Here is an 11,965-nt window from a genome sequence, read left to right as displayed (position 1 = left end):
ATTAAATAATTGTTAAATAAATTCTCTCTCCTTAATCATGGTAGAAGAGGATATTTTTTTAAAAATAAAGATTTCAACAATGGATTAGTTATTTAGAATAAAATTGTATTCATTCTGGGAAAATATATCACTTCTACAGGACTGGAATGTATTACAGCAAGCAAAGTAGAAAATTCTACTGCACCAAAACAAAGGCAGAAAAGCAGTCTCCATTACCATTGTACAGGACTGCTGCATTTTTGAAGATTTCAGACAACAAATGTGCTTGAAAAATACTGGTACAAGCGGAATTTGATGACAGCATTTTTCCATCTGAAGTTTCTAAGTATATGGAAGCAGAAAAAAGAATAGCATCTAACGGGCTACATGTCATGAAATTATGTGCCATTAGCACAGTGAAACTGATCTCTACTGCAGAGGTACAGTTAGTCCCAAAACATCCAGGAATACTGGACCGTCATTATACATTCACTGTTCAGTTACTGTAAACTGCAAAGATTAACAGACCCCAAATCCCTGTGCTTTCACACAACATAACCTATTTGCATCGATTTGCTTGGGAAATCCCGTGCAAGTGTTTTGTAACCCTGTCACTCAAATTATGCAGAATTTAATTTTAAGGAAGAGACGTGTTTATCTTCATAGGTAACTTTAAGAAAAGGCACAAGACATCTCGAATTTATCAGACAAAAGGACACTGTTACGTAATTCCTACAAACAGCAACAGATGTCCAGCCTCAGAGTCAATCATTATTACGGTAGTTGAAAGACAATTTAAATTCAACACCTAAACCAAAAGAACTTTTGAATAATTTTCATTTATCTAGACCTTTACAAGTATATCAAAACGGTTACAAAATCTTTTTAAACAATGAGATCACACAGTCTGCTCACAGGTATATTTCCTTGGGGGGAGCACAGAAGTGATAGCAACCTGACTGACAGCTTTTATCTTAAGTGTCCCTTCTTTGGTCACTTTTAGCCACTCTGAAAAGACTCCTCTGTTACCTTAAGGGAACACATTCAAGTCCAGCATCTTAATGACAGCAGACTTCCAGAAACAATTTTTTTCCCTCTTTGAGAGTTTCTGTGATTCCAAAGAATCAAGAAGATTTAAAAGTGTGAAGCCTTCCTTTCAAAACCTGATTTTGTGCACAAAAATGACAAAATATCTGATGGCCGAGTATTCAGCTCCATTTTTTTCCAGAATAGTTCTACATGATCAGGATTGCTTGCATTTTTAAGACAAAGGTCATACAGGCAGAAACTCAACTGAAGACTAAATAAATCATGGAAGAATGAATCTAAGTGGGAGGTTTGCAGCTACAACTGAAAACAGAAAAGGAATCAGGGCTGTAACAAGACTTACCTTGAAAGAGATCGCTTAGTTCCTGCCCCTCTCTCAGATTCCTGCTTACAGGGCAAGGACAGCTCTGATACTTACGAGGCAGCTGAAATGCCACAGCTGACATCCCTGTGCGTTAGGGTTACACAGCACATACTTGGTGCTACCCTAACGCTCCAGTGTGGCACAGTAACAATGCAGCAGCTGCTTGGGGAGCTGAGGCCTTTGGAGCAGGGGCAGAAACCTCAGAGATCACGGAGGACAGCTGGGAGCAGAAATTACGACAGCCACCTCAAGGTAAAGCACCCAAGTCAAAGCCATGAAGTTCTGAAGAGCAGGATTTCCAGACAGAATTACTAGCTTCACAGAGTAAAGTTCCTATTAAATTTGTTGAAGAAACAGATGATAGGTCAGCTGAATACGCCAGAATTAAAGCAAACTGAACACAACATAACTGCTACAGGAGAAGAGCGTGAATCACACAGTAGCTTTCCTCCAGTGTCTCTAAAGGAGAGTAAAATCTCTCTAAAGGAGCGTAAAATGCTCCAGTTTTAGTCGAGAGGTGCACACTCACCAATACAAGCAGTCAGTGCCCCACACTTTCTACTCCATGCACAGCAGCAAAACTTTCAGGCAATAGAAAACAGCAAGAAAAAGAAACCAGAAAAGCAAATAAGAGAAAAAAAATCAAGGAAGTATCAAGATTACACAGAAGCACTTAAAAGATATTTTAAGAATTCCTCATAGTTGCTGAGGAAAGTAGCTGAGGGGTGTAGCAGCTGAGGTGATGCAGATGTATTAGCCTTTCCAAGGTCTTAAAAGAAAAATTCTACAATGCTGCATCTGTATCTATATCTTAAAATAGTAAATAAGCCACTCGGGAGTGGCTTAGTGTATATTTTGGGAATAGGGTATGACAGATGAGTCATTACAGTCAACCCTGTTTGTTTATATTGACACACTGATGAAGACAGTTAACAGTTAGTTGTTTATTTTGTGTAGCCCTAAAATTTGATCTTTTAAGTGGAACCTGACAACACTGCTATACCACAGGAATTCCAATTTAATTGATGTAAATTAATTTCCATTGGATTCCCATTGGAACAGCTTAAAAACATCAAATGAAGAAACTTTACAGCCAGCACAGCTAAACAGAGGAAGAGAGAGGTATCCTAGATACCCCTGGCTTTATAATTTTGGTCTGCTAAAATAAACACCTTATCAAGGTACATTTTACTAGTATGTATACTCTATATGGAATAAAAACCAAGAAAGTAAAAGGCAAAACCTCTCATGACTGTGCCTAACTTCCCATTAAGTTACAGCTGAGGATTCCTTACAGCTCACTCCACTAAAATGTACTACAATAAATAAAACAAAAACAAAACTTCATCACAATACTGTAGGAAATGCAATGCTTCACATTTCTTGCAAAAAGTTCTAATGGAATATATTAACTCTTGAATCTACTCTGATATGAATGTTTCTACATACCGATGCATCCAACTGTTCAGCTTTCAGGCTGGTCTTTTTTACAGTCCATTTACACTTACAAAAGTACTATATATGTAAATAGTTGCTAACTTGTACAGTACAGTGTACATAACATTTGGGAGAACCAAGTGATCCCTAATAAGTGAGAAAACACTACAAATTTATCATACTGATTAAAACATCCAGCGAGCAATTTTTTGTTTGCTTTTTGGTACCCTCCTCCCCCCACCCACATTAGAACAGCGCGAATGAGTTACGCCAGCAAGCAAGACTTATGCTATTCATAACAAGCACCAATCACATAGTGTAATAATTAATTCCAATGAGAGAACAAGTGAAAATTTAATTTACTTAGCATCATATTCTGATTATTTTCCAGTTCTGCCTATGAGAACAGTTAAAGATTTTCCAGACAAATGAGATTTTTCCCTCAGTTCAGGAGTATATACCAAGAACTACAGGAAGTCATGCTTTGCTTTCCTCTAGAATTACTTGAGTATTACCACATATCCTTCTGCAGAAATGATAGGCCTAACTACTTCATTTTAAGTTCTGAAAGCAAAATAAAACTACTTACAACAACAACAACAACAAAAACCCCAGCAGCTTTTTCAGTAAACATTTAGAAGTCAGCTTCATCTGTCCTCCTCTTAACAGATCTCCAAAGTAATTAAATTCTCTGATCAAAAATCCTTCAGTAGACAAGTCACTGCTGTAGTATTAACCTCACAAATATAAAAAACCCAAAATAATTGAAAAAAAAAATGTGAAGATGCTAAGTCAAAACTGGATTTTTATGTAAATATGAAGGTGTATGCCCACATATGTAAGTTAAGACTACGAATTAATATACACACATGTGTACACATGTATATAGCTTACAACTCTAAATTCATAGACAACGCAGTTATGAATTTCTGGGGACTTTAACACATACAATATACAACCAAACTGAAAAGGATCAGGGCATAAAAAGACACATGGCTGACTGAGTTGGAGATGGTTAAGAATTAGTAATCACTAGCTGTTGTTCATTGAGCTGCGAGAGACATCATGCAAACACATTCATAGTCCATTTCAACAGAAAATCATAGCTCAAGATGGCTTTAAATTAAGTGGCATCATTCTGCAGTGAAACAGACTTAGAGCACATACACAGTCCCCACGCCATCTGCACCACCAGCAGCCTCCAGAAGAGGTGCGGGAAGTACGGAATCTGGCAGCCAGAACTGCGAGAGCTTTGCATCTTTCTCCTCTCAACAAGTGACCTCAACTCCTTCTGTGCACTCAGTATCACAGAGGGTCTCCCCTTGGGTGTCTTCCCCTCCCAGTAGTGTGCTTTCATTTGAATTCAGCTTTAGTCTTTCTCTAGTTCCTACTCTGAAAATATTCATAGGTTGACTGAACTCCTGGCCCTGTCATGCATCCTCTCCTTCTCAAGTCACCTCCTAGGATTAATGAGAAAAATATTGCTTAAAATCATATAATTGTTTTAAGAACACCTTGAGCATTTCATATCCTCCATATTGAAGTTTTTAAGAGTGCGTGGTAACTCTCACACAAATGTTCCCTAAGCTACAGTTTTAACCAGAAGGATACCATGCAGAGGTGGTAAATTCATCACAGAAATAAAGGTCATTCATGAGTCACTCAGAAACCTTAACTTCTACCAAGCACTTTAGGTTAATTACAAGAACTTTTCTTTGGTTTTGTTTGTTTTGTGGGTTAGTTTTTTTTTTATTATAGGAGTAAGACATCCAACACAATAATTAACTCAGGAAAAAAGAAAAACAAAAAAATCCAACAACCAAAAAGCCCAAGTCAACACAAAAGAACCCAAACTCTTCTAAAGAATCTAACCAAAATGTTATCCAGGAGAAAGAGAATAATAAGTTTATGAATTCAACACAAATATTTAAAAATTTATTATTTAAATCAATCATAAATGTTAGAACTTTGCAATACAGAAACTGGTATGCTTACCTAGCATACGAATGTACAACGCAGTCTGATCCGAGCTGTCATAGGAAATTGCTCCACGTCTCTGCAGAAAGAGAAAGCATATTTTATGTAAGTTAGAAATAAATAATTTTTAAATTGAAGTGAAAATATTAGTTGACCATTTCCAATTTAACTCTCAAAATTAATTTTAGAAATCTTGCATCTTTCATGAAAAATGCATCTTTCAAATACATATATGTCTACTAATTTTGATTTAAGTAGGGACAAAGGAAGGACAAGAATTGGTAGTGAAAAAATCATGAAAAACAGGACCAAAGTGTCGGAAAAAAAATACCCTCATAAATTTCTTTTCAGATGTTCCTCAATCATTCCTCACAATAAAAAAAACCCACCATAACTGCAGTCCTAGGCTGCCACACTGCTTTCTGTAGGCAAATCAAGGTACCACTGAAGCAAGAATACATAAAGATATTTCAGAGAAAACAAGCAAGTGTTATTTCATATTTTATGATAAAAGTCTAAAAGAGTCATCAAGTTATCCATGCACAACATCGAGATACTCCCACATAAGCTGTATTTCTTACCTACACAAGACGTGTGTCAGACCTATTCAGCTAATGGGATAGTTATAATCTGGGAAGTCTCACAGGTGGTGGTGAAGTGGTCCTCTAACAGCTAAAAACTGGAGGAATGTTCTCATTGCCACACAACAGTGGCACCACATAGTCTTCAGAGTTTGACTTGACCTAGCACCCAGCCTTTACTTTAACCCAGCATCCTGCCTTTACTGTGCTTCAACCACCTTCTGCCACTTCCTAGGGCCTTCATTAATGTTACTTCTTAACCCTGGGATTAGAGGATCACTCACAATCAGGCTGTTATTTAAAGAAATAAGATTTTGGGGGGAGAGGAGGGGGAGTGGTGCACATTAGAAACTCCTATGACCTTCCCCTGTCCACTACACTTCTTTCTTACACTGAGGACAGTGAAGTCCTCAGTGCTGTGAAGAGTCATCAAACCCCTTTGAGAACTTCACATAAAAGCCAGACTGGGGGTGAACACAAGCACCCATTTTTTGGTCACTGCAGCAGGAGCAATGCTATACCAGGGACACACAGCCGCCTGAAAATGTGCAAGCTCAAAAGACAAGAAATCAAATCATGTTACAAAACAGGAGAGGAAAAACCAGATATTGGTTACTGAAAATAACTGTAAAAGAAAGAAGATGAAATAAAGAAAAATTTCTTGGAAGGGGGAAAAGGCAGAACTGCTTACGTGCATTTATCTATCAGAACAAACTGAATGAACACAAAGAAAGACTAGAGATAAATAACCTCTATCACAGTGATTTGTACAAATGATGTGCTAAGACTCCAAACTCCTTAGTTACATTTAGTTTTTTAAATATTTTTCATGCTAAAACAAGAAAGAAAACCTGAACACTTGAAGTCAGAGAAGTTTTTCCAAAAGTAAGCTTAATATTTAATTACAGAAATTACCCAAGACCTAACTCCAAATGGGGTCCAATGATAATAGCTGTTGTAAAGACTACAACAAAGAACTATACAGCACTTTTTTGTTGTCTCAGCTTTTGTTCTGTATTTCCTTGGAGGATCACAAACCATGCAAATAATTTTTCAAAGTATGTTTGTACAGCATTTCTCAAAGCAGTGTGCCTGTCCTAATAGGAAAGGCAGAAATGCAACTCATCAGCCAGAAAATTGTGCAGATTTCCCACTAACATTTTCAAATTTCTTCATATAACCTACCTTTGAGTTTTAGCAAATCTCAGTTGAATACATTTTCAGTAGCCTGGAACATTTCATATCACTGACTAGGCACAAAGTGATGTAATTTAGTGCTAACTTGCAATTTGCACCTGTCTATCACAGATTTCTAGACGTGTCCAGTACAGTTCTGTAATCTAATACAGGAGAAAGCTAAGCACACATGCAGCTTCAAGACCCATGCCCAACTGGAGCATTAGTCTCCAAGAAGGAAAACAATATGCAAAAATTTACTGAAAAATCAACACTTTTCATATGTTGATTCTAAAATATTACTTGCTGTCTAAAATCTAAAATATTTTGCTAGATAAAGCAGTATAAAATAGTACATCCATGTATGATATCAAACACAAAGTACATTTTTAAGAACATAAAGTAGTTGCTTATATAGACAAGTGACTTTGTTTGGCAAGGACCTTGAAAGATCTCACAGAAATCTTTGAACAATCAAAGCTTTTAAAATTACCTTTCAAAGTTTGATTTCCTAAGGAAAAAGAGACTATTTATTGTGTAAACTCCACTACTAATACTTCACAAATAGTAGGACATTTTCAGGTCCTAAATATATTTCATTCATTGAAATTTGTTAAATAAAATACATAAGAGGAAAAAACTTATTAGCAAGTTTCACCAATAGAAAAAGGGTGGGTGATGAATGGTCAGACCTCTTACCTTTAGACCAGGCAATTAAGTGAGTTAGGAGCACTATGGGGGACAGTCAAAGATAAAGGATGGAACTAATGGTAGAGAGGTTTTTTAGCTACTTGTGATAGGTAAGTAAATTAAATAATACTGCACTCATCCAGAAATGGATTGCTTTATGTCAGCTTATGCTGCAAACAGGTAACAGACTATCTACTGCAGGTTGAAGTGTATCACCTATTTTTCCACTTCAAATAAAACTGCCCATATATTTGTTATATTACACACCCTACACTACTCTAGAAAAATGCAAGGAAAATGGACCAAAAAGAGAGAAGTAATTTAATCTATCCTGTGTGTTGTTCTTTAAGATGCACTGCCCAGATGCCACTATTTAAATCCAGCAAACAGAAAGATTAGATTTAAAGCATCAGCTTCTACTGAGATGTGAACTGATACATGAGGCAAATTCATAAGTAAGAAAGTAAATGTGTCTTCAAGAACTGAAGTTGCTGTAAAGCACTCTACAGTTCAAACAATATAATTACCAGGATTTTACCCTTGTTGATGACCAAAAATGCCGCCCTCCTCATTGCTAATCACAGGCCCACTTTCTGTAGCCTACACCCAGACTATACTTAACCTTAACTTAAACTTACAACAAGACTAAACCTAAGCTAAAAATGTACCTTACTGACACAGTTGAGATGACCATAGCAAACGCTGTATTACCCTGGGGAAATCTTGGCTAAAATCTTCATGGACTAAGACTGACTTCTGGCACTTCAAAATATCATGTTATTGTTAATATTTTTAACTCATTTAGCATAAAATTTTATTTCCAAATCTCTGCCACCTCTTTGGTCTGCCCGAAGCTTTGTACCTGTTAATAACAATACTGATCCTCTGTACAAACATCAAACAAATAAGCATCATTCCAATAGGCAGGCAGACTTACTAGCATTCAAATTTAAGACAATCCTAATGTGTTTAGGCAGGTTCCCTTTTCAAGCACAAGGACAACTTTGGTTGGTTGGAATGTTTTCTGGACTCCAAATGATTCAACAAATTCCCCAAATGATCAGGTGAGGTTCTGAACTGCTCTCCTCCTTACAGACATGAGCACAGCCATCCAAACTGGGTAGGCTGTTTGGCTTCAGCACTGAAGACGGATGTCAGAAAGATGACTGCGAAGAATTGTTTATACCGGACTTCCACTTTGAAAACCTCACCTTAAACTTCAGTTTCATATTAGAGTGTCACTTATTCTTCCAAAGGGCAATACAGTAAAAAGGTTTTCACTTCTCTTCTGTGACATATTTGTGGAAAGTGAATGAAAGAAGTTCAAACTAAAGCGAGAGATTCACTAATCTTTAATAACGATACAAGGACTCTGCAAAAATATGCAAAGGAAGGATCTATCAGAATTTAGACTTAAGTCAGATCTTTCTGAACATCTTTTCATAGAGTGTAGGAAGTTAATAAAGGCCATGCAATGGGAACTACATGCCAAAATAGCACACAGATACATATCTCTTCAAAGGGAAACCGCTTCAGTGATGCTAGGGAGTACAGCATATACATGTATCACTTGGAAACGGAGCACCTGCTGCTGTTTGTGCCAAACAGAAACGTTTCCATTGATGTATCAGTTTTATCACATGGACTTCCCAAACTTGTTCAGAACAGTCAGGCTCTTCATTTTGGCAAGTGTCAGCTAGCCAGTTTTTGGACTGTCAAGTGAAACAACTGCTGGTCTCATTCTGCAACAAAACCTGGTAGAGCTGCCGGCCTTCAAAATTCAGTACTGCCCATGAGAAAGAACCATCTGAGCTTTTTGATAGTGAACACGACCCCCGTTTTGTGACACAGTTGTTTACTCAGAAGGTGGGAAAGAAAAGACAGAGGACAGAGGGCAACACAGCCAGGCAGGGGTTTTTACCTACTTGGCTTTTCTGTCCAAGTTCTTTGCCCAGCTATCAGAGAATTGTTCTCAACCACTCTATCAGTTTGGAGAAGAAGAACTTACCAGTTCTCCAAACTGAACAAGTTTGGAGAAGTTGTTTTATCATGGCAATTGCAATTTACTGGTAATGTTGCCTCAAACATTCACACTTAAAAATTATTTAAGATCATAAGACAGTTTATCAACTGGAAGTTCCTAGAATTACAAACTAATTAGACCTTATTTCTCCAACTAGCATTGGATTTCAAAAGCAAGACTGTCATGTATAATAATTCTTAGAATTATTTCAAGTAATTAAAAGTTATACGCTAACATAAAGCCATAGTTTTCCACATGGCACCAACAAGTTTTTACTCACTAAAGCATTGGAAAATGTTCAATTAAAGCCCTTAAACTGCCACTGACCTCAGGTAAGTCACTGCAAAATGGTCCTACTACTGTTACCTAAATATTTCACTGGAGTTCAAAGAAGTACTTTGAAAGTTTATCAAACCAGTGATAAGAAAATGTAGCTGAATTTCAGGAAGGCAATATTTAATAAGCAATAAGAAACACATACTCCCTCCAAATATCTGAATGTGATAATTTTCTTCCATATAAAGCTATTTCACATGATCACCTCCCAAGACAGACAGTAAACATTTTTAAATCTAGCTATCATTTGATTATAGTTATCAAAAAGTTAATGACACATACATCCAGCATGCACCTGTAAGATATTTTCTCTTATATAACTTAGATGTCTATCACGTGGCATCATAAGATTCATCCAAAGATTTATCAACATAAGAAATTCAAGATTTAACAAAAATATACAAAAGCTTGACAACTGATCAGAAAGTACAGTCAAAAAAAAGCATAAGTGATTGACTTAGGTGACAACAGAAACCCACAGGGGTATTGCCTTTAGAAACTAAATCAGAATAGCAGGAGGACACAAAGGCAACAGCAAAAAAGGGTAATTGGATGAATACAAAAATACTAATTCATTAAAAAAAACAACCATTAGCACATGTAAAAACACAACCACAAAAAGCAGAGGTTCTTATGCCTAACTGTATTCTGTCAGCTAACTGGAATTCCTATTTTTCCCCACTTTAAAACAATCTTTGATCAAACTGGATTAGACAAAATCCTTGAGCAAGCTTTTTATGTCAAGTTCCAGAAAACCAGCAGTTCGACAATACCTCAGTAATATGTGGATGTACAAGGCTAGCACATGGGCTGTAACACTCTGGCATTTAGAATCTACCCTCAGTCACAAGTGAACATCCATTGGGTATCCTGGTCTTTTTCTTGATGTGACAAAAGTTGTCAAAAGTGCCAGGAACAAAGCCTGACCATTTTTGCTTTTAGTAAACTTAGAAACACATTCTAGGCAAGGACTGACAAGCACAGGCATGGATGCCTGGCAAAGCCTGTTTTTACAACAAATTCAAATTCATGCTCATTCAGATTCTCCTGTTAATTGTACAAAAATTTTAGAAGTGTGTAGCAATAAAAAAAAAAAAAATCTATCTACATATAAATGCATGAACTCTGATTTTTTTTTTTCCATTTTTTTCTCATTCTCTCCAACGATTCTGGCTCTTCTTCACAATCTTTAACTTATATTTATTCCCCCTATGGAATTAATTCCAGATTAGACAGTGAGTTATGCTAAGAAGAACCTGGTGTCATCTCCAGGCACCAATCTCACCTATGTTTACCAGGACAATATGCATTATGGGGATACTTATGTTCTTTAGAATGAGAGAGTAGGAACTCCTAATCCTGTCTAACATTAGCACATATTTTTCAAAACACAGAGATCTAAAATGGAAAGGCTACAAAGTAAGCCAAGTAGTCCATATTTCATGTAATCAAACAAAACTGGTATTTCCACTCCCACAACGCTAAAATCAACAATACAAAAAGGATATCCTGCCCAGGAAGCAAAATACTTTAATTTGTATTATTCTCACTATGTTTAAAATTGTTTTTCCTTATTTTCACAAAGCCTTTAAAGGGCTATAAAACTGAAGATACGTTAGTATCAGAGGTAAGCAAACCCCTGCCATTCAGAAGCCATTTCAGATCCTTTTTCCCCTGTCTCCTAACTGGCACTGCTACAAACACACTCTTCCCACTTCAAGGCAAGCAAAAGTCAAGAGCTACAAAATCAGGTATGATCACTCAGGAAACACAGTCTTAAATGACGAATTACGTGTTTCCAAAACAGATTAGATTTAAAGAAGAAAAATAAGCACTTGTGAAGTTCCTAACGACTTGTTTTCTCTCAGGCCACTTATAAACCCAGTTAGTCAAAACAGAATAATAAAAAGGCCTACCTTAGAAGTAATCCATTTGATAAGGATCAGAGCTAAACACCAGATCAATGCAATTCCCATTGGATTACCCCGGATTCCTGAAGCATAATCTCCTCCGATGGCGGCCCGTGCTCAAGTCTGTGCGAGGTTTGGGAGCCCGAGCAGCAGGACAGGGCAGGGAGGCACAAGGCAGGCGGCAGCTGTCACCTGACAGCCCCAGCAATGTGCTCGGCGGCAGCAGCACTGCCCCGCTCCCCTCGCTGCCAAAGCTGGGCTCCACAAGAAAGTTTCACAACCAGACGGCACGGCAAAGAGTAAAACCTTAATAAACCTTAATAAATAAAACCTTAATAAATAAACCTTAATAAATAAAATGCTAAAGGAAATCTATAACCACATTACATCCTTTTATCACATTTTAACACAGCAAAGTGTGCCAGACCACAGGATCAAACTCCCG

General features: G+C 37.1%; 1 protein-coding gene across 4 annotated transcripts in view; it reads right to left on the bottom strand.

Annotated features, from left to right (window-relative positions):
* Nucleotides 1-11,635, bottom strand: part of PDE7A (phosphodiesterase 7A) — a 42,259-nt gene extending 30,624 nt beyond the window's left edge. For 2 of the 4 annotated variants that reach the window (XM_018079814.2, XM_008934404.3), the window contains exons 1-2: nt 11,527-11,635; nt 4,823-4,883 (exon numbers count right to left, since the gene is read on the bottom strand). In XM_018079814.2, the coding sequence (XP_017935303.1) occupies nt 4,823-4,883; nt 11,527-11,586 (121 nt within the window). In that variant the 5' untranslated portion in view covers nt 11,587-11,635. Of the gene's footprint in view, nt 1-4,218; nt 4,263-4,822; nt 4,884-11,526 lie in introns of those variants that run through there. The other 2 variants (XM_018079833.1, XM_029959275.1) reach the window with 2 other exon arrangements.
* Between the last annotated feature and the right edge of the window lie 330 nt (nt 11,636-11,965).

This window comes from Manacus vitellinus, unplaced genomic scaffold (genome assembly GCF_001715985.3).
Source record: "Manacus vitellinus isolate BGI_N305 unplaced genomic scaffold, ASM171598v3 scaffold_1_pilon, whole genome shotgun sequence".
Lineage (NCBI taxonomy): Eukaryota > Metazoa > Chordata > Aves > Passeriformes > Pipridae > Manacus > Manacus vitellinus.
Note: the sequence above shows the minus strand (reverse complement) of the source record. Positions and strands in the feature narration are given on the sequence as shown.